The following is a 22,805-nucleotide window of genomic DNA, read 5'->3' as shown; positions in this document are numbered from 1 at the left end:
TAAATGAGTTGTTTTTGTAGTTACTATAAATCGTAGTTCCTGTCTCTGATTGGGTTGTATGCTTCATCGTACAGCGCTGTCTTCACGTGGACCAATCTTCTGGTGGTCGTGGTGGAGCTCAGTGGGTCTGAGCAGGAAGCTCTTGATCTGGTTCCCCTCGTCACTAATGTGGTTCTAAAAGAGCATCACCTCATCGTTGGTGTGGTGGTCATCGTGGACCCCGGCGTCATCCCTATCAACTCGCGGGGCGAGAAGCAACGCATGCATCTGCGCGACTCCTTCCTGGCCGACCAGCTGGATCCCATCTACGTGGCATACAACATGTGAGCCTGAAGTGGACTTAAAGCTCAACGTGGCACCCAAAGATCCACTCACGACGCGGCCGTTCCTCTGTGCCATCAGAACACAAATGGACACGGAGGAAGAAGCTGGCTAGGCCTCTTTCTGCCTCTGCGCTGAGCCTTGTACATATTTTTATGTTCTCTTTAATGTGATTGTGGCCTGTTCGACCAATGGCGGTCACCCGGCTTAAGCCATCCAACCCTCCCTGAACATCCGGGAGGGTGGTGCTCTTCTTTTAGAACATATTTCTGCCCTTTAAAACAGGTGAAACCACATCTTCACAAGTTGCATTGACTTGGATGTCCAACATTTGGTGCCACTTCCGATATGCCTCTTCCATAGAGCAGCGCTTGTGCTCTTGCAGCAAAACCTGAGGGACTTACATGAAGCTTTCTGCGCACTTTATCTCCTCTCCCGAGCGAGCGCTCCGAGGAGAGTCCTTCGGTTTTCATTCTGGAAGTGCTAACATAGTTTTATGGATCAACAGTATCACCAGCAAAACAAACATATCTTCTTTTATTCAAAACTGCTAGTCATTTTAATGGTTTTAAAATAAATGCACCACATTTTATTGTTGCTTAAAAAGTTTTTTTTTTTTTACTGACAATGCCAACTGTAATGCACATCAGTAGTGAACCGGAGTGAGGAGGGTTTTGTGGAATTGTCCTCACTGAAAGCACAGCAATTTTAACAGAATACATTTGTAACTTGACATCTATATGCATTAAACGTGTATATTGAAGGTGACAGAAATGTTTCGAGATGAAGACAGAAATGTATGTTCCTGTTTTCATTTCGATTGGTGTGTGTAAAGGGTCTGGAAAGATGAACAGATGGAAGGTGTTTGTGTGTAGACTATATATTGTAGTGTCTCACTGGTGTTACTGTATAAACAAACAGACCCCATTATCCGGTCCTCCAAAAACTTGACTGATATTTCATACTTGATGGCAGTTTTCAGCATAATTTGCTCAAAATCATGATGCAGAAACAAATATTTTTACACATTACAAGAGTCACAGAATAGACCATTTTCATGTTTAATATCTGTTTTGTCATTCAGTTTCTCGTAAGCCCTGTTCACACTGACACACTGAGGTCGCCGAGTGCTGGACCGTGATGATGCAGATCGCTGTCAGTGTGAACACCCCTTCAATGTGTGTGTGTGTGTGTGTGTGAGAGGGAATGAGTGCAGTAGAAAGTAAGGGTGTTTTAACCTTTCCAACATATGGGAAAAAAAAGAGAATGTGAGCTAAGAGAGGAAATATCTTTTCTATCCTAATAAAATTACAGTAACATTTATTAGCACCTAACATGTTTATTTCAGAATGGCCTTAGATATCAAAATATTCTTTCTTCCTGCAGATTGTTTACATGTGAAATTCTGTGCAGCTCTTTTCTTTAACAATGCACACATTCTCTTAACTTTTTTTCTTTTTGTATTTTTAATTCTCTTTTCTTAATTGTCAAAATATTGAGTGTTGGTGCAAAATTTATAAAGTTTTATGTTAATTAAATTTATTGTTGTCATCAGTGAATCTTTTACTGTCTTTATTACAGTGATTGAGCATTGTGAAAATGAGGAACTGTCCAATGAGCCTAACAGTGTCTACACCGGACGTGACAGCGAGACTAGCGTGAGCGCTTAACATGTCAGAAATAGAATTTCTCGTGTCACGCCGCATCCGGTGTAGACAGCATCACTGATTATAATGGGTTCTGTCTGCATTTGACTGGTGTAGACACGGTGTAAAAAGGATTAGTTCACCCAAAAATGAAAATAATGTCATTTATTACTCACCCTCATGTCGTTCCACACCCTGTAAGACCTTCGTTCATCTTCAGAACACAAATTAAGATATTTTTGATGAAATCCGATGGCTCAGTGAGGCCTGCATAGCCAGCAATGACATTTCCTCTCTCAAGATCCATTAATGTACTAAAAACATATTTAAATCAGTTCATGTGAGTACAGTGGTTCAATATTAATATTATAAAGCCACGAGAATATTTTTGGTGTGCCCAAAAAAACAAAATAACGACTTATATAGTGATGGCCGATTTCAAAACACTGCTTCATGAAGCTTCGGAGCGTTATGAATCTTTTGTGTCGAATCAGCGGTTCGGAGCGCCAAAGTCACGTGATTTCAGCAGTTTGGCGGTTTGACACACGATCTGAATCATGATTCGATACAAAAGAAGAATCGGCCATCACTATATAAGTCGTTATTTTGTTTTTTTGGTGCACAAAAATATTCTCGTGGCTTTATAATATTAATATTGAACCACTGTACTCACATGAACTGATTTAAATATGTTTTTAGTACATTAATGGATCTTGAGAGAGGAAATGTCATTGCTGGCTATGCAGGCCTCACCGAGCCATCGGATTTCATCAAAAATATCTTAATTTGTGTTCTGAAGATGAACAAAGGTCTTACAGGTGTGGAACGACATGAGGGTGAGTAATAAATGACATTTTCATTTTTGGGTGAACTAACCCTTTAAGTGCTCTTCCACCTTTAAAAAGCAACCAATTCTATGAGGAAAAGGCAAACTAATTAATTTATATTTAACAGCAAAACTGTACATCATTGCAAATTTTGATTTAAATTTATTTGAGCTGTTTTTTTAGGTTCTGCGTTTTATACCTACAGTAAGCTTGATTTAAACGACATTATGCTCGTCATTCAAACAAGCTTACTGTAGGTATAAATGCATTGACATAAATGATATCAATGGCCTCAAATAATCCACGCATACTTTTTTTTTAGGAATAATCCACTATTATTTATGACAACTGAAAAACAATATATTACAGCTTATCAGGAATCGTCAAATACATTAATCAGGTGACAACCTACTGCAAGCTGCAGGCTAAATTCAGATTTGTCCACCAGAGGTCACTATATCCTCTGATTCTTACTCATTATGGTAGTTCTGATGTTGATACAATCATGACACAAACACTACTGCTTTTTTAAGTAAACTTACATACTTAAGCTTATATATAAAATATTATGCATTAGCAACATATAAAATATGCACACAGGAGAAATAACATCAATAAGTGAAATTCAGAACAATACATTTATAAGTGTATAATAACAAATGAACATTTAATGAATGACACTCTGAACTTGAAATCAGATGAACATAAATACGCTATCTAACTCAATAATGTGGCTGTATGTACCCAGAATAGTATGAGAAATCCAACTTGATTTCAGTGGAAGCTTATATTCATTTCACGCTCAATCCAATAATAGAGGCCGTAGACTTTCAAATAAATATTTGGTCGGTTAGGTTCTCCACAGGAAGTGGCCTTCACTCGAATTCCAATCAAATAGTAGTGATGCTCAATTTTGATATAGCAGTTCAGCGGTCCACCCAGATTTGTCTGCATGTTATAATATAAACATACATGATATATCATAAAAGGTCACATAATAACTGGCTCCAAAATTCAGGGTTCCTACACATTTTCCATTTCAAAATTTCATGCTTTTCCAGACTCAATTTCCAAACCTCTATGTAGATTTGTCGGACCATATTTAACATGGTTCACACAACATTATTAGGCCCCGAGCCCTAGGGGTGCCCCCTTAAGTGCAGTCGAAAACTTGGTCCATATCATACATACTTTCATGTATGAAACTCAGAACACATATCCATCTCATCGAGCCGAACGAGTTTCTCGCTGACAATCTTACCCAAACCCAAAAGGAAGTCAGCTAATTCAGGGTTTTGTGAAAAACGCACACGCTGAACTTTTCAATACTCCTCCTAGGCGCCACAAACTTGGTCAACACTCCACATGATGCCAAGACACGGAGGATGCTAAACTGCAAACAGATTTTTGATATCTCAACGGTTTGGCTGTGGCAAGGCAACACATTCATGGCGAAAAAAGAGTGTTATAACTTCTGCATACATTGATTTTGTATGTTCATTGTAGGAGGACGATCACATGGATGTGACTGTTGTGCATCACATTGTGCAAGTCATAGCGCCATCAGCTGGCAGCAGGAAGTGTGTCACTTGTAAAATGCTTCGAAATCGCCCTCTTATTTTTACCTGATTCGCTTCAAGCTTCGTCAGAATAATGTCAAGACATGGCAGATGTAAAACTGAAAGAATTATTGATATCTTAAATATTGTTGCCATGGCAACACATCAAACTTTAATATTTATTTTGGGTGTTTTTGAGGCTCTTAGCATGCATGAAACAACACACACACAGACTTTGGCAAAAGCTAAAAAACGGGCATGGAGGGGAAACTCTGTAGCGCCACCTTTTGACAAACCCTAACCCTAACAGGAAGTTGGCTATTTTGGTTTGGATGTGGATTTTTTTTTTTTGTGTGTGTGAAAAATTAGGCTCTGAATTTGTAACTCCTCCTCCTAGGGGCTTCATATGATTCACACCAAACTTTCTCAATATGAAGCCAATATACGAAGATGCTAAACTGCGAACGGATACTTATATCTCGAATGGTGTTGCTATGACGAGGGATTAAAATAATGACAAAAAGGGAAACAGGAACAGTCTTATATATTCTAAACAATAAATTATACACCATTTATTTCTATATAAAATAATACAAATACATAATTATTTGTGCCGTCTAATAATAACTGAATAACACATGAATAACACAATAGTGCGATCTGGCTGAAAGAAAGAAAATCAAATGACGTCTCGTTCTCGTTCTCGTGAACCCAATATTGTGTATCGTCACACCCCTAATATTTGGTATAGTACAGCCATCTGTAGAAAAAATCTTTTCAGCTTTTTTAATTTGTTTTCTTAAAGTGGTATCATGCGCTTATATGAGAAGAAACATAAAACACTTTATGACCTGAATATACTCACCTCTGACACATCAGTATGATACTGTAAATGTGGTTTGATGTTGCACGATCACCAAACAGAAAAGCACACAGTCTGATTTAGATGACCGAATGCTCATGTATCTGTTGCTGGTTTGAGTGGCGTTTCAGTGAAGTTCAAAAGAGACTCGCTTATGATAAAGACACAGTTCCGCATAATGAAAATGTGCATCTTGATTCATTCGCTCGTGTTTGACAGTCACTAAATGATCACCAAACTTCTGCCATGAAAACTCTCTGCTTGTGTGATAAATTTATTTTTAGAAGTTCTTAAAGGGGGATGTAATGCTATTTCATGCATTCTGACTTATTTACACTGTTAAAGAGTGTCATTCTCATGCTAAACATGGCCAAAGTTTCAAAACACGAGTTGGACGAATGACAGAGTATTTCTGTGCCAAATCCACTGCTTCCGGTTTCAGTACGGGATTCGGAGAGTTTTTTTCGAGTGTGTCCTGTATGATGTCAAAAGAGAGCGGAATTCCTTGTATAGGCTCTTCTCCCTGATAAGCGAGCACACACACATCACCCAGAACAAGAGCAAGATCACACCCATCAACGCGCTTCGTTCGGGATATGGCAGCCATTCAACAATGTCTGTGTCCTAATTCAAGGGCTGCACCCTTCGAAGGCTGCATACATCATCGAGGCAGTCTCATTTAAGAAAAATAAGCGTTAGATTGCAACATAAGAAAGAAATGACAGTATTTTACACCTCACAATGAATATCAGTCAATTTTATTACGGTTACTTTTCTTAAATATGATATCCTTGATGAAGTATTCAGCCTTCAAATGTGACCTCCGGAGGACGCAGCCTCTGAAATGAGACGCAGCTCCTGTCACCGAAGGAGTGTGTTTTTGGTTGTGAGGGAAAGATGAACTTTTTCAGCTTCCCAAAGAACCCAGCGTTAAGGGAACAGAGGATGAAGTTTGTTTTTCTGGGGCAGCAACGGAGTTGTGCTCGTATGTTTGTTTGTTCCTGGAATTCAGTGATGAATACTTTGTAAACAAGTCCCAGTTTGGAGCTGGATTTGCAGGTCGCGGGAGGTGAGTAAAGCTGCATCAGATGTCTGTGTTTTGTTGGAAATCGGCACGCAAGTGGATATAATGTAAACAACACGAACGCTTTTGTTCCCTTTTATTTATAATGATGTCACAGCTAGCCTGCGCTCGTGACTCTTTAGCTCCGCCCACAGCACTGATGGTAGACACGCCTCCAGGATCTCAGCTTTTTTCGGAAAGACTCGGTTTAGCGTATCTATCTTTTATAAATATGACAAAACTAAAGACTTTTCGGAGATATGAAGGATGCATTGTTACTCTAGATTAACATGAGATTGGCAGAAACTGTGTGTGATTGCAGGCCCCCCCCCCCCCCCCCCCCCCTCCAGTTTTAGAAAACTGAATAGGAGCAATAGAAACACATTTCCCCTCATTTTTCCATACTTATCCTGTGTAGGAACCCTGAAAATTAAACTATTTTTTTCTAAATAAATTCTAAAAAATTTACTAAAATCATCATTTTACATGCTACAAGTGAATTTAGGCATCAAAGTTATGAAAAATTGATATTTTGATTTACTATTTGATTCAAATCTTGAAATTTGGTAAATATTACACTTGAATTAACAATGTTAATAAATTACAGTGCTTTTAAAGATTAACTTTAAATGAGTGTTTCATGATAGACAGAGGTAATATACGCTACTGTTCAGAGGTTTAGGGTCTGTAAGATTTTTTAATGTTTTTGACAGAAGCCTCATTTGATTGAAAATTCAGTAATATTGCAAAATATTATTGCAACTTTAAAATCATTTTCTATTTTAATATATTTTAAAAATATATTCTTGTGATGTTAAAGCTGAATTTCCAGCATCATTACTCCAGTCTTCAGTGTCACATGATCCTTCAGAAATCATTCTGATATGATGATTTGATACTCAAAAAACATTTCTTATTATTATTGCAAAGTTGTGATGCTTACATTTTTTTTTTTTTTTTTTTTTGTAGAAACTGTGATAATTTTTTTTTTACAGGATCCTTGATTAATAGAACAGCATTTATTTGAAATGGTAAAGACATTTAATGTTACAAAAGTTCTGTCACTTTTGGTGAATTTAATGAGTTTTTGGTAAAAAAAAAAAAAAAAAATCTTACTGACACCAAACGTTTGAAAGGTAGTGTAAATGTAAAAATATAGAATATGAGCATGCACAATTTGTTAAAAAAAAAAAAAAAAATTCTAAAATCTCTCAAATATCGGCCGATAATCGATGTTTTACCGATATATTGCAACTATTTTCCTCCAACGCTGTTAAATGCATTCATTCGTCTTTTACACAGTTAGAGTACTCGAACATACCTTACATCCGTCCACACCTCCACCGAACTCGCCGACACAGAGCATGTCCGCTGCCACAGAGAAGTTCCAGTACTCTGGTTTGTTGCACAGTGACCGTGACATTATGTACACATTTGCTTCTTGCAGTGCGCCAAGATCACCTGATAAATGTAATATATAATGACATATATAAGTACAGATATATAATAAATATGTGTAACATAAAGCGAACACAATCCGCCACTACTGTACACATCTGCAGCGTCACTCACCGCCAGGCTGAGCGTTATATCCCGTGATGTGACAGGACTCATATTTGTGATCCGCAGCCGCGTCATCAGGCACACAGACGGGACTCACGAACTCACTGAACACAAAAGGCGTCTTCATTCGATAAAGAGCGATACTGTACCGCAGAGTGACAGGATTGAATCGTTCGTGTGTGATAATTCTGGCGACTTCTGACTTCTGTGTGAACTCATCATCAACATCCAGTCTACTGCTTCCCGCTCGGATCAAAAGTTTGCTATAGGAGAAAGTGCGACAACGTTATCTGCGTAAGTAAAGCGTATGTATCTTGCGGTTTAAGGATTAAAGTGGACATACTACCTTTGATCCTTCACATTTGCACATGAAGCTGCAGTCATTATCCAGTATTTGTCGATAATAGCTCCACCACAGACTTGAGTGAACGGGGCAGATGGATCGGGCCGGTACAGCACCGACACCTGCCACGGCCAAACATCCACGCTGACGTTCTCACCTCCGATCATCCGAGTGTTTCGATGTTTAATTTCTCTCTCAGGCCTGTCGCCGCACTTTAGATCTGAGAGATGTTCAAACAAAGAAACATAGTAAGATAAGTAGTGTACTGAGCTAGTTATTTATAAAGTTAATATGAACTCACATGGAGCGGGCGGGTTAGAGACTGCGGAAAAATAAAATATTACCCCCCACCCCACAGCACCCAGAAAAATGAGAAATTTCATGTCACGGGTCATCGCGGTGGCGTTCAGTTCTGAGCGACAGATTCGCGTGACGCTGTACGTTTAACACGAGAAATGTGTCTGTTGGGATAACGGTCAAATATATTTGAATTCTGTGACGTAATCAAAGTCTCTTTAAGACTCGGCGGCCATCTTTGAAACGCCTCTCGGGCATCCTGGGCATCATGCGGCTCCTATCTCTTTGAATGGGGAAACATCAAATTCTCCAAAACTGTTCGCCAACCTTACGATTAAATTTCATATTTGAAATCACCAATTAAATCTAACAACAACCGGCTCATAAATTTAGTTTCTAAACGCTCGAATCATGACAAAAAAAAATGCATTTTTCAGGCTGGATCAAGCTAATGCGCATGCGCAGACCTAAATGCGCGTCTCTTGTGCCTCATTTCTGAGGCGTGCGTCTGACTGTTTCTATAGAAACCGGTGCTTCTAACGGCCGCTGCAGTGACGCGATGACTTTACAAGTCGGCGATTGGCTCTTATTTTGAAGGCGGGACTTATTCCGCCATATTGCGCGTTACACTTTCTCCCGTTCAAAACAATACGAGTGACATGACTTGTGTTATTCTATAGTCTTTGGACGTAAGTCACCGTTTTATTATCAAGGATATAGTAGTTCAGTGTTGTCAGGAGCCGAAGAAGGTTTTTACTGAGAAGAACCTCCTAATACTACATTATTTTTCACAAACCGCTGCTCCACGACCACCTTGGGCTCACGATATGCTTTTGGGAAGCCTAGTCCGGTTTCTAAAGCTAACGAGTTATGAATCGGTTCTTTTTAGTGAATCCTACAGCTCGACCATTGTAGTTCGATTACTGAAAAAAAAAAGACTCATATGAGTCGGTTCTTTTTAGTAAATCACAAACAGGGCAACCCTATGGGGGAGAACGAATGACTCTTTGAACCAAATTATTTTAGTTTATTTTTTACTGAATTGTGTGAATCCGTAGGTTCATGAATGAATCTGACACAATTACTGAACGTTATGGCTCGTGAGGCTTAAACGACGATATTTACTAAAATGATATGTTAATATTTGTTTTGCTATTTTTTTTACTAGTTGCATTAAATTGATCGAAATCTCCAAATATTTCATCATTTGACAGACTAAACAGTGGCGGCTCGTCTGCCTCCGGAGGCACAGCCAAAAAAAAAAAATTAAGAGGAGAAAATGGGAGAGAGATGATTTAATGTTAATAAAATTCCCAGTTATTCGTTTAATTTCATGTCTCAGAATGTGTGTTTTTCTGTTTTTGTTTTTTGTAATTTCACCGCTGTAACACCATGTTTACTGAAATCGAAAGCACCGCTGTTCTTTCACGAACGGGCCGAATCTGCCGATTACAACCGCGAAGGGGATAGAGGAGGGGGGGAAGCACATCCAGAGAAGGGCTCTAATGCCGCGTTCCAGGCAACCCGTTACCCGTGTTTTTCCAACCTTCTACCCGTGAAAGTGCACTGGAACCCGTTTGACCCGTGACTTCCCACCCGTGAACTCGTACTAGATCGATGTACTCCCAGTTACGGGTTCTGACGTCACATAGCCTGCGAAACAACAATGGCAGCCCCTACGGATGCGGTGTTTATGCAAGTGCACGGTAAAATAACGTAAAATACAAGGTATCACGGATTCTCTTGCCTTATGCGCCGTTTTCCTCCTCCGTTTCCCTCAAATAAGCAAGAAGTAAGCACCTTTGGCGATAGAAATAATGTTAATGAGCATAAGCCCCGTACAGTCCGCCATGTTGGTTTGTTTATACTCAGGCAGTATTTGGCTTGACTTGCCTGGAACGCTACAAAGTCGTGAGTCGTGAACCAATCATCGTAGAGACGTAAATTACGTGAATAACGTGATATTAGTTTGAACTGCTACCACTGCGCTGATAATGTACCAAGTATCTTAATTATAGAGAGTAGTAATATTGAATATTTGATCGCCAATAAATTTACCAAGCTATCATTCAAACAGTCTACGTGTAACCCCTCTACCCAGGTCCTACTCGCACCTCAAACCTGGGTCTCCGGCGTGGGAGTCGGACGCTCTAACAAGGAGGCTAAAGGCTGCAACCCCTAGCATCAGTCGCTAGAGCATCTCTTGAGATCAGAGGAGTGAGGTTTACCCGCACAGCGACTACTAGCTGGCCTCCGTTACACTCACCCCCCTAAACCTTCATGAAGCTTCGGAGCGTTATGAATCTTTTGTGTCGAATCATGATTCGGATCGCGTATCAAACCGCCAAACTGCTGAAATCACGTGACTTTGGCGCTCCGAACCTCTTATTCGACACAAAAGATTCATAACGCTCCGAAGCTTCATGAAGCAGTGTTTTGAAATCGGCCATCACTATATAAGTCGATATTTGTTTTTTTTGACGCACCAAAAATATTCTCGTGGCTTTATAATATTAATATTGAACCACTGTACTCACATGAACTGATTTAAATATGTTTTTAGTACATTAATGGATCTTGAGAGAGGAAATGTCATTGCTGGCTATGGAGGCCTCACTGAGCCATCGGATTTCATCAAAAATATCTTAATTTGTGTTCTGAAGATGAACGAAGGTCTTATGGGTGTGGAACGACATGAGGGTGAGTAATAAATGACATTATTTTCATTTTTGGGTGAACTAACCCTTTAAGCTAATAATAGTCTAATAATGATAATCGGCAGGGGATCCCCAAAACCACTAGAGTTTAGTGTGCCTCCTCCTCTAAAAACCATGCTTAAAACCCACGAGCCGCCACTGACAATAAATGCAAATAACTGCATTTCCCCCAATATTTAACTGTACTGTTAAATCAATAATTAAATAACGGCAAACCTTTGTTTGAGAGAGTCTTTATTGAAATGACTGGAACGCAGCAGAGATGATGGGGCATGGCTCACAGGCCTATCCAGGCAGAGAAAAACAGGGCTGAGAATAATTTAAAAGCTGGCAGATCTGTGACTGAGGCTGCAGATACAGATCTTCTTTGAGCTTCTCTCAGCCAGACTGTGTACCGGCTAGCACGAGTATATATGCCTGGTTTCTTTGGCAATGCACAGTCCACTCCGTGACTTGTCACACCATAAAGGTAAAATCTCTCCATGTGTTGGCTGTAACACTGTAGAGGGCCTCCGCTGTCACCCTTGATTGAAGAGTATACCAGCAGATATTGTTAATCGCTGTCTATCACTGACCAGTTTTTCTGCAGTGAGATGATGTAATGAGATGACATTACCTGACATGTGTCGACTCCCCCTTTGTCAAATCCTGCACAGATCATGTTGTCATTAACATGGCCATTATGCCAGCTTCTCTGGTTGCAGATTCTAGTATCAATGAGCTCAACTTCAGCTTCCTGAAGAGTGTCAACTAACATTCCTTAAAAAACAATCAAATGTTTCAGACCTTTAAAAAATCTATATTTCTAATCAAGACATAAGCATAATCCTAAATTCTAATCAAGATCATTCTTTCTGTGAAATATTCTACTAGAATAAAATCAGAAGAAACAATCTTAATAAATGTTAAAAACACTAATTTTATATAAAAAAGATGTCATAAAATGTATTTCTTCTTAAAGAGGAAAGAGAGAACTGATTATATAAACTCATATTATTAAAAGTTTAACTGCCAGAAAGATGCCAAAAATAATATATTACACATTCTGCTGAATAATCATCTGTTAATAATGATTTTGAGATTTTTTTAAATTTTGAGTTTTGGACATTTGAACACTAACCTTCTAACACTGAGCTGCCCCATCCAGTGATGTAACATGAGTCGAAGCGGAGCTGTTTCTCATCCATTTCATTTTCAATTATGCACAAAGGCTGCACATGATTTGTGAAATACAAAGGGCGATGCAGGTGCAAAAGTGCCACATCATTGTCATAATATGATCGGCTGAAATTCTCATGCAGGATCACTTGCTGAACTGAGCGATACTGGACACCCTTTTCTTGCTTGAATCGAGACGTCACTCCAGCCACTACTAGTAGTTTATAGTTGTTACTAGAAAGATGCAAAAGATCTGTAATAAAAACTATTATTTCAAAATTAAAGGGTTAGCTCACCCAAAAATGAAATTTCTGTCATTTATTACTCACCCTCATGTCGTCTCACACCCGTAAGACCTTCGTTCATCCTCAGAACACAAATAGACCCTTTTCACATTTCCGAGTTTCTCAGAAGTCATCATAGTTGGGTAAACTTTTATAGCGGTGAATAAGAGACTTCATTAAATATATTTTTTGTGTTTCCATTTGCGCAAATAGCAAAAAACTCCACAATAGTGTTTACACAACGTTCAAAAAGAGGAAAAAAATAAAGAGTGATAACGGCACTTTACCGTCACTCCCATAGCCGCTGTATTAGAAACACACCCACAGCAGCGTTTACTAGTTTTTTGTAATTTGATGCAAAGGTAATGTAAAACAAGTATAGTGTTATAAATGTACATACATTTTTTTTAAAATGAAAATAAAAAAACGATATTGATGACCGTTAAAATGCATCATCAGAGTCTGTGAAAAAGGTCTATTAAGATATTTTGTTTCTGAAGCACACATAGGCAGCAACATCATTGCACCTTTTAAGGTACAGAAAGGTAGTAAAGACATCGTTAAAACAGTCATGTGACTGCAGTGGTTCAACCTTAATGTTATGAAGCGATGAGAATACTTTTTGTGAGCAAAAACAAAACAAAAATAATGACTTTATTCAACAATTTTTTCACTTTCCTGTCAGAGACTGAATGGCGGTTAGCATAGTGAACACAGTAAAGGCTTCCGTGTTTATATCCGAACTCCGGCTCAGTATTGGTCGCGTGAGATGCATGTGTGTGATGCTGACACAGGAGCCGGCCAATAATGAGTCGGCATTCTGACGTAGAACACGGAAGCGCTGAACTGCGTCAAAGACTATAGAATAACACAAGATGCGTCACTCATATTGTTTTGAATGGGAGAAAGTGCAATATGGTGGAATAAGTCCCACCTTCTAAATAAGAGCCAATCACCGATTGGTAAAGTCATCTCGTCACTGCAGCGGCTGTCAGAAGCTCCGGTTCCTATAGAAACAGTCAGACGCGCGCCTCCGAAATGAGACACAAGAGACGTGCATTTAGGTCTGCGCATGCACATTAGCTTGATCCAGCCTGAAAAATACAGTTTTTTGTCATGATTTGAGCATTTAGAAACAAAATTTATGAGACAGTCATTGTCAGATTTCACTGGTGATTTCAAATATGAAATTTAATCAAAAGCTTGGCAAACAGCTTTGGAGAATTTGATGTTTCCTCATTCAGAGAGATAGGAGCCGCACTTGAATGCCCGAGAGGCGTTTCAAAGATGGCACATAATAGGGTGCAGCAGAGCAGCATCAAATCAAATATTGAGGGGCTATTTGGGAGACTTGTCCCTCTAAATATCTGTGGTGGCTTTATATCTAAGATATAATCTACATTTCATAGTTATATGTATCATATCTTCTACATTTAAAGTGTATAATGAATGACTGCTATACAAAGAGTCAGAAGCACATCTTAGACCTAATGCAGAGGAAGTTGCGTAGATGTTGATAGTGGAAGCTAGCGTCAGAGTTAGAGACCGCTCTCCTTTAGCTGGGGGTTTATTTTAAAAACTATGAATAAATATCCATTTAGTTTAGTTAGCCTGCTATTTAGCATAAGCCTCAACTATAGCGGGAACAGAATGAGAAGAGAGTCCTCTCGCGTTTATTTTTATTGAATAGCTCCCACAAAATTATAAATGGCTCTGGTCCCCCCCCCCCCCCAAACTCTACCTATGCTTTACCACCTTTCTGGACCTCAAAAGGTGCAATGATATTGCTGCCTATGTGTGCTTCAGAAACCCTCAGATTTCATCAAAAATATCTTAATTTGTGTTCTGAAGATGAACGAAGATCTTACAGGTGTGGAACAACATGAGGGTGAGTAATAAATGACAGAAATTTCATTTTTGGGTGAACTAACCCTTTAAGAGTTGCTTTTATTGTTTAAGGCATTTTCTTGATGCATAAAGATGTTTGGTGTAGTAAATCTACATTCAATGCTAATCTTAAAAAAAGAAATATGCATATAATTAATGAACCACTACTGCAAGTAGGCCTATATAATTTTAGATCAACTTATTAACTAAATGTGCATCTGTATGCTCAGATAAAATGTATCACCTGTTTGTTTCAGCAAACCACATTCATTGCTGAAAGTTAAATAATCAGATGTGGAAACTACACACAAATGCATAAAGCATAAAGTGCTCACCTATTTTTGAAGCAGTGGGATGCTGTGATTACCCACCGATGGCTTATGATGGACCCACCACAGATGTGCCTCGACATCCTCTGTATGCTCACCTGCCATGGCCACGCAGCTTCTACTGCAGAATGGCCTCCTGAAATTCGAAATGGCTTTGACGGATTCTGCAAAGTTCGCTTTCCACAACCTTAAAAGAACATTATAGTCAGTTGCACTGAACACTTCTGATCACTTTTTATGTGACATAACCATATGATTAGATTGTCTGTAAATAATATTAAACCATTTAATCCACCAGTGACATTTATGACTAAAACTATGACATGCATTTTTGATGCATGTAATATTTAAAAGATCTAATAATGTATTAAGATGTCAATATGCATGTAAACACATCACTGGGAAGATCCTATTTTGAATAAGTAATGATAATCGCATCATAAAATTGTGGAATTTAAAGTATTGTTACCTTAAAGGTGCAGTATGTAAGATTTCTGTCCACTAGAGGTCGCTAGAGGCCTATTCAAAACAAAGGCGTAGCTTGATGACGGCAAGTTTGAGCGCAGAATCTTGGGACATGTGGTCTTCACCTCACAGCCGGTGGAAAAGAATCGGGATAGGACTCGGACAGAAATCATGTTCATGGATGCAATAATTAACGTTACTGTAGTATGAAGCAGAGCAGGACCGAGTGTTGTGGGAGCTGAACGAGGCCGCTGGAGCGATTGCGCAACACACGCCTCACGAGCAGCGGGACTTTTATTATGCCGCAGTCGCCGGCGCTGCTTCCGCTTTTCCGGTCATGAGTATGAGGTAACACAGCTCTGTTTATCATATTAGATACATTTGAGTGTTGAAAATGATGTTATAACGTTACTCTGTGCGTTCGCTCGGCGGCTGCTGTGAGACACTGTTACACACTGCAGTAAGATAGATCGATTTTAGATTATCATATTAAATGCTGGATGGCTTGTGTTGATAAATGGCATGAAATTCATTTTAAAACATATTGTATGATGGAGAAAATGCTGTATTACTGTTACTAAATATAAAGCTGCATCTGATTATGCTATGTTAGCTACTTCACAAAATAGTGTTTTTCTCTGAGGCATGGTAAAACATTCGCAAAAAAATCAAGAAAATTAGATTTAAACAATAAGACTAAACGTGTTGAGCTATATAACAATAATTAGTTTTCTGTCTATAAATATATCAAAACAGTTGTTCCCTTGCCTATTAAAACATGTAAATATTAAAGCGTCTTTGGTGTTTCCATGGTTTCTACAAAATAAACCGGAAACCGAGGGTAACGCGGGTATGACGCAATTGACAGGCGACTCCTCACACGTCCCGGAGCCTTGGTTAAAATTGCAATTTTCTCACGATTTACAAATAGTTGCAAACATTTGGGATATTGTAAGTACTCAAGTGAACAAAATATATAACACTGGCCTAGTGGTTCTTGGATATTTTACTGCAACAATCTTACATATTGCACCTTTAAATGAAACAAAATAAAAAAAAATTACATTTATTACCATTTGTTTTGTTTTCCCATAATTGCCTGATGATAGTATAAATAATTTAACAAAAGACATTGTTTTATCTAGATATCCAACAGTAAACTATTGTGTTCACATCTCTGGGATTAAATGATTAATAAAAATAATAATAATATTAGAAAAAAATACCTGCAATCCCAGAAAGCAGCGAAGTACTAATGAAGACTAATTGTAGAGCCGTTTTAAACATTTTAAATGTGAAGCAAACGAGAGACACAGAAAGAAGACAGACAGAACAACCGGATGTCCTTGTCATTGATTATTAGGTAATCTGAAAAGATTCTAAGTGACGTAACATCGTTCATACTGTAATGTCATGAAAGACCCGGGAAGGAAAGATGCAAATCAACACATTTCAAATCTGTAGTTTATGCAGATAACAGCATCAGTGAATCCTACAGCTACTGTATATATGACCAATTTTATGACCTTTCAGAGAACTGCAAAGGACACTAAAATGATAGTAAATGTCATCCTTTAGAAACAAACCCATTTAGATAAATTTAAGTTTGTAGCTCATGATAATACACCAAGCCACCAACCTGTGTGTATTATTCAGCGTGAAAAACGTTTTAAAAATATTTTCAAACACAATTTATGTTGTGTAACTTTTGCTTCAGACATTATACATATTATTAAATCGTCATTCCCGAACATTCCTGAAACACCTCATTCTCGAACAAGGACCTAACTGGGATTCCACCAGAAGAAAACTAAAATCAACGCCGCTTATTGTGGAGCTGGTGCTACCTATTGGCCGACACTCCCTTACATTTCGCTGGGAGTCATCAATTATGCAGGGTAACGGTGCACACTGAAGGAGGGTAGCAGCAACAATATGGCGACATCCGCAATTTCTTCCGAATTTATTCGACATCTGCAGTGCAGTGAGGATTTTTTGGATACCCGCTAACGTAATCATAGTAAGTATTGTGTTTAAATCTCTCTCTGGCGATGTGTTTATTCCGTGCGATGGAAGTCATTGCTCTGTCAGTGAATGTCGCAGAGATGCCGCACGCTGAGGGGCTTTACTGCTGGACGCTCCTCGCAGAATTCACATTCGCTTTTTATTCCCTTATAACTGTAATGACGTTTTATCAATTCTGCATTTTTGTTCAGTTTAACCAGTTGTGATTAGGCCTTTTCATTTCACCCTCTCAAATGACAATTTTAAGAGGTCATGATATGAGTTAAACATCCTTCCAAGGCAATATGTGGTGTGTTATTTGTATTTGCATGATCAATGACGTGATCCGCAGCCTGTAGCTTTGTACCCTCATCTGAATAAAGGTCAACATTTATCGAATGTCAAGCTGAGCAAAAATGCACATGTGGACAGATTTTAAATGATTCGTTGTAATTAAGACGTTCAGCTGGCGATACATGCTTGGCTGCTTATTGATTGTAGGGTGGACGCAGGTTGCACGGGTGTGGTATGCTACATTTTCTTGTTTATGTTCCTCGCGAGCAGAATCCTTGCACAACGTCGTCGAGATATATCGCATTTATCAATAGCGATCGCTGTTTTTCTCCAAAACGGGGTTATATGAGTAAAACATGCTTGCGCTGTGAGAATAAAAGCGTAAATACGACGAGAGAGAGCGAGAAAAAACCCACTGCAGTATTTTCCGTTTTTCCTCCGTGGCTTCGGCCCGCTTTCGTGGACGTGTCGGGCTGTTTATAAACGTTAGTTTTCAGGCAAAATTGTTTTCTTGCCCCGTGACAACGTTTTGGAAGTCTCAAAGATGTTGTTCGTGAAACCGTCGTGCTGCTAAAGACATGGATTTCGTGACCAAACATTGATGAAATCAAGGTAGGACCACTGCGCATTCGGTCACATAACAACTTCACGTTCTTAAAATAAGACTGAGGTTTGTTTGAGGGAATTGTTGTTATAGATGTATGTCCGAATGTAGCCTGCACGATTTATTAACAGGTATTTTGCATTTTGAAGCACTTTGATGTAGAAGAGAATTCTGTTGCGCATAGAAGCTCGAAAGCCTGAATGATGAAAATGAATTTGTAATTTTATTCATAACGCTCCTTAAATTTACCCATGCCCTCACATCTGTAAATGAGCTGGATCACGTATCCCATCTGACATTTTCTAAAGCTATCATGAGCAGCCCATAGTTTCTTCAGTTATTTCGAGATGTTTCGGCCCACCTCATTCATCTGATACGGATTCATTTACACCATTTTTCATGATTCCATGTACTTTATCTTACAGAAGATGCACTGTATGCAGCATGATACATAGAGATATTTGAGTTTTCTGTCTTTAGTAACACTACTTTTGAATATGACTGATAATGCAAAATGTCTACAGATAAAAATCTTCCCCTTTCACAGAGTGGTGCTGATCGGACAGCTCCTGTAAGTAAAGTTGTGCTGTTTGGACCACAAAAGCTCAGATTGTTTCACTTTTAAGACATTGAAAATTACAAATGCAAAAGGTGTTTGGGATAATCATTTCTTTTGTTTTCCTGTTTCATTGCTTGGCTTGCTGAGGAAAAAAAACAAACAACTTAAACCAACCTAAGCTGGTCTCCCAGCCTGGTAGAAAGTGCCCAAAACCCTTTTAAAACCTGCCAAGGGACCAGCTAAGACCAACAAACCAGCTCAGGCTGGTTTAAGCTGTTTTTTTCCGACAGGTCTTGAAGTGATATCAGATTTATACCCACGGGACTTGTGCCGCTAATGGTGTCTGTTATGCGCCGATGTTTGTCACATTCTTTGATATTTTGTTGACGTCACGTGTCCGATTTGCTTGAAGGTAAATAAGGTATGTTTACTTCAAAGGCTTACTGAAAATGCCAAACACCATTTCTGAAACAAAACTGTGGAATTGGATGCAGAGAAAAGCTAAAAGTGAGCTAAGTAGCTCTGTATTATCAGGATAGGGCTTGGTTAAGTGTCTGGCCCATAAGTGCACACAAGCTTTTAGACAGTGTGGTTCACTAGGCCTCCCTTCACCCACCCCATTTCCCATTCTGCTGCCTTAGGGACATAACGCATGTCCCGAATCGACATCTCATTGGAGATTTTGTTCGTAGGGAAGACAGGTTCAACTAAAACCTGCTTGTGCTGTTGTGTGGTATCTTGTAATCCAGTCTACATCTTCCCAGCACCCTTTCATCTAAAATAGAAACATCCATCATAATGACCCAAAAGAAAAGAACCATTCCTTGGGAAGTTATGCAAGCACAAATCAGGGGGGGGGCAATGAATCACTTATCACAAAGTCGATTAATATTATTGCAAATGTAATCCAAAGACAAACATTAAGTATCACCTTCATCTGCTCATAATGGAGGATGCTTTTCATTTTTCATGAAGTGGATGACTCATCCTGAATCTAGTGCCAGTCCCTCTCTAACATGCTCTCAATTTAGCAACAGATTGTTTTGATGTGTAAGGTAATATTTTTAGATGCAAGGCTTAGAATTTCACTGTCCTGAACAGAGCTGAACATATCAGTTTGTGTGAGCGGATGATGTAACAAGGTAGTATTGTTCAGTACGATTTTATCGTTCCAAAAGCTAAAATGAAATCTAAACGACACTTTTTTGTTGTTGTTGTTAAGTTGCATTATTTAAGTTGCTTGTATAAGCTCTCTTATGTTGGATTTTAAGTATTGATAAGGGAATACAAGATAGTAGTAGCTGGTGATGACTAGTGATCGAAGTTGGCAAATTCACTCTCTATTTTGAAAATGTTAGATCTTATTGTGAAGGATTTATCTGTGTGTTTTTAATTAATGTCATAACTTCTGACTGATGACATATGCCAGACTTCTCCATTCATTGAGTCAGCGTGAACCCCGCCCCTTTCTTACAATCGACCGATCTGTCGCTACTTTCATTTTTTATAGTGACTTTAAGTCCTGAATTTTTCGATTCCTCCATTTTAACACCTTTTATTGAAGAGAAGTACATTAATCTTAATAATTATAATCAGACAAAACAATGCAGAGTTAAATTTTTGCAGCTAAGCTGACTTAATAAGAGACCTTAAAGGGTTAGTTCACCCAAAAATGAAATTTCTGTCATTTATTACTCACCCTCATGTTGTTCCACACCTGCAAGACCATCGTTAGAACACAAATTAAGATATTTTTGATGAAATCCGAGAGGTATCTATAGACCGCAATATAATCAACACTTTCAAGGTCCAGAAAGGTACTAAAGACATCGTTAAAACAGTCAATTTTGTTTTGTTTTTGCACACAAAAAGTATTCTCGTCTCTTCATAACATTAAGGTTGAACCACTGCAGTCACATGACTGTTTTAACAATGTCTTTAGAACCTTTCTGGACTTTGAAAGTGTTGATTATATTGCTGTCTATGGACGAGTCATAAACCTCTCGGATTTCATCAAAAATATCTTAATTTGTGTTCTGAAGATGAACGAAGATCTTACGGGTGTGGAACGGCATGAGGGTGAGTAATTAATGACAGAATTTTCATTTTTGGGTGAACTAACCCTTTAATATGATGTGATTCGGTTTCTGCTAATGCTGATTTTATACTACACCCAGATAACTCTACAGTACAGGAATGTAATACAATATTGATATTAGTTCAGTATCACAACACCAAGGTCATGGATTTGATTCTCAGGGAATGCATGAACTGATAAAAAAATGTATAAAGGCATCTGCAAAATGCTTTACTGAAAATATTGCATGCAAAACTGTAAAGTTCTTTCTTGATCTGGTAAGCTCTAATCTCATTGGCTAAACTTTCGGCAGTAAGGGCACACGGGTTCATGTTAGTTGCTTTACAAGTATGTGCTTCTGGGCCAGAACTAGTTGCCGTGTGGACGAGACAGCTGTATGATTCTGCCTATATGAGCCTAGATGTCCAGTAATGTCCTTTTCTCTTTCCGACATAGAACTGGCTGCCGTGGAGGGTACATAACAGGAGAAGAAGTTGCTGCAGGATGAAAACATGGCTGCACACCTTCTTGCACCGCCAGGACCTGACAGCTTCAAATACTTTACCAGGGAATCTCTGTGTGAAATCGAGAAGCGCATTGCTGAGGAGAAAGCCAAGCCGCCTCCTAAGCCAGACAGCAGCTACCACGACGATGACGACGAGAACAAGCCCAAGCCTAACGGTGACCTGGAGGCGGGCAAGAGTCTGCCCTTCATCTACGGGGACATCCCTCCTGGCATGGTGGCAACGCCACTGGAGGATTTAGATCCCTTCTACGTGAATAAGAAAGTGAGTGCATCATCATGTCTCTACATGTGGCCTGCACAGCTGGCATTCATGCGTTATCTGTTAAGCAACTCACCTGAGATTATTCCAGAGGTGGAGATGCTGACAATGTACTAATACCACTAATTTTATATATATATATATATATATATATATATATATATATATATATATATATATATATAATATAAAATATATATAGAGAGAGAGAGAGAACCCCTGATGGTAATCATGTTTCTTGTAGGATACGCCTGATACATGATAACATGTTAATCATATGAATAACTTCCTCCTGTAATCAACTACAGTGCTGAAGCATTTGTTTGTGGCTTGTGTATGTTGTAGATTGTCTGTGAGATGATGCTTTAAAGAGGTTTGAGGAGGAGGTCTGCTGAAGCTTTACAGTTCCAGCTGACAGACTTGTTTTAATTGTTCCAGCAGTAATCCTTTTAAAAAAGAAGAGCCAAAAGAAACGCTCCAGTGCATTTAAAGGAACAGTGTCCCGTTTTAGAACAGCTCTTTCAGAGTCACGGTCCAACAGTAAGATAGTTAGGCCATTTAAAGATCTTTAATGTTGTTGTTTTGGTGAAATCTGTGTTTTATTAATCTTTAGTGTTATGTGTACATGACGATAAAATCGGAGAATATTATGAAATATTCCACATTTAACCAAAAACGTATACTACTGTTCAAAATTTTAGCGTCAGTAACATTTTTAAATTCAGCCCTCTACAATGCGACTAAATCTTCACTCTGGGCGACTAAATGTCTATCATTAGCCATTGGCTAATAAATTCTTAGATTTTACTTGCCTGTGTGTGTGTGTGTGTGTGTGTGTGTGTGTGTGTGTGTTATAGGCGAAGTATAAGTTTAGCATAAATATATTTTCACTCACTGAACAATCTCATTGGCTTGGCACTCATCTATTACCGTCCCTGTTTTGATTTCAGCAAATCAGTTCAAGCGAACGCTGATAACGTGATTAATATTCATGAACCCAGCAGCTCATCGATCCTTAGTGCATTGTGTTTTGTTATTAGTAGTAGAATAAGTAGTAGTAGTATTATCTTTTAATAATAATTACTATTATCTATTTTGTTTTTTACAGTAACACTGAATGACCAACAATATCTTAAGCACCAGTCCTGAGTTCAGCTAAAA

The 22,805-nt window shown here is 38.7% G+C and overlaps 3 protein-coding genes and 1 long non-coding RNA gene across 12 annotated transcripts in view; 2 read left to right on the top strand and 2 right to left on the bottom strand.

Moving 5' to 3' along the window:
• The window catches only part of dip2ba (disco-interacting protein 2 homolog Ba), a 57,564-nt gene extending 55,684 nt beyond the window's left edge, over window positions 1-1,880 (top strand). For both annotated transcript variants that reach the window (XM_051879591.1, XM_051879592.1), the window contains one exon: window positions 75-1,880. In XM_051879591.1, coding sequence (XP_051735551.1) covers window positions 75-327 — 253 coding nt within the window. In that variant the 3' untranslated portion in view covers window positions 328-1,880. The remainder of the gene's footprint in view (window positions 1-74) is intronic.
• Window positions 1,881-3,218: 1,338 nt separating this feature from the next.
• On the bottom strand, window positions 3,219-9,129 carry LOC127504683 (uncharacterized). The gene is made up of 5 exons (XR_007927424.1): window positions 8,486-9,129; window positions 8,188-8,404; window positions 7,851-8,104; window positions 7,600-7,739; window positions 3,219-3,742 (listed from the first exon to the last, which is right to left on the bottom strand). It is a non-coding gene; the product is annotated as an uncharacterized LOC127504683 (long non-coding RNA).
• A 2,053-nt stretch (window positions 9,130-11,182) lies between these two features.
• On the bottom strand, window positions 11,183-18,476 carry LOC127505327 (acrosin-like). Its single transcript, XM_051880793.1, has 5 exons — window positions 18,473-18,476; window positions 14,863-15,043; window positions 12,319-12,590; window positions 11,815-11,957; window positions 11,183-11,721 (listed from the first exon to the last, which is right to left on the bottom strand). The coding sequence occupies exons 1-5, from the start codon at window positions 18,474-18,476 to the stop codon at window positions 11,476-11,478; spliced, it is 846 nt and encodes a 281-aa protein (XP_051736753.1). The 3' UTR covers window positions 11,183-11,475.
• scn8aa (sodium channel, voltage gated, type VIII, alpha subunit a) overlaps window positions 17,086-22,805 on the top strand; it is a 64,495-nt gene continuing 58,775 nt past the window's right edge. For 2 of the 8 annotated variants that reach the window (XM_051879567.1, XM_051879575.1), the window contains exons 1-2: window positions 17,088-17,341; window positions 21,316-21,647. In XM_051879567.1, the coding sequence (XP_051735527.1) occupies window positions 21,372-21,647 (276 nt within the window). In that variant the 5' untranslated portion in view covers window positions 17,088-17,341; window positions 21,316-21,371. Of the gene's footprint in view, window positions 17,342-17,756; window positions 18,232-21,315; window positions 21,648-22,805 lie in introns of those variants that run through there. The other 6 variants (XM_051879573.1, XM_051879568.1, XM_051879574.1 and 3 more) reach the window with 6 other exon arrangements.

The sequence above is a fragment of the Ctenopharyngodon idella genome, chromosome 22, assembly GCF_019924925.1.
Source record: "Ctenopharyngodon idella isolate HZGC_01 chromosome 22, HZGC01, whole genome shotgun sequence".
NCBI lineage: Eukaryota > Metazoa > Chordata > Actinopteri > Cypriniformes > Xenocyprididae > Ctenopharyngodon > Ctenopharyngodon idella.
Note: the sequence above shows the minus strand (reverse complement) of the source record. Positions and strands in the feature narration are given on the sequence as shown.

What these genes read in the sequence shown, in the direction of transcription:
- LOC127505327 (XM_051880793.1), bottom strand. An exon ending in TCCCACTGCTTCAAAAATAG is followed by an intron (nt 12,591 to 14,862) that starts GTGAGCACTTTA and finishes GCATCTTTCTAG; the next exon opens with TAACAACTATAAACTACTAG. An exon ending in GGGCAGCTCAGTGTTAGAAG is followed by an intron (nt 11,958 to 12,318) that starts GTTAGTGTTCAA and finishes TTGTTTTTTAAG; the next exon opens with GAATGTTAGTTGACACTCTT.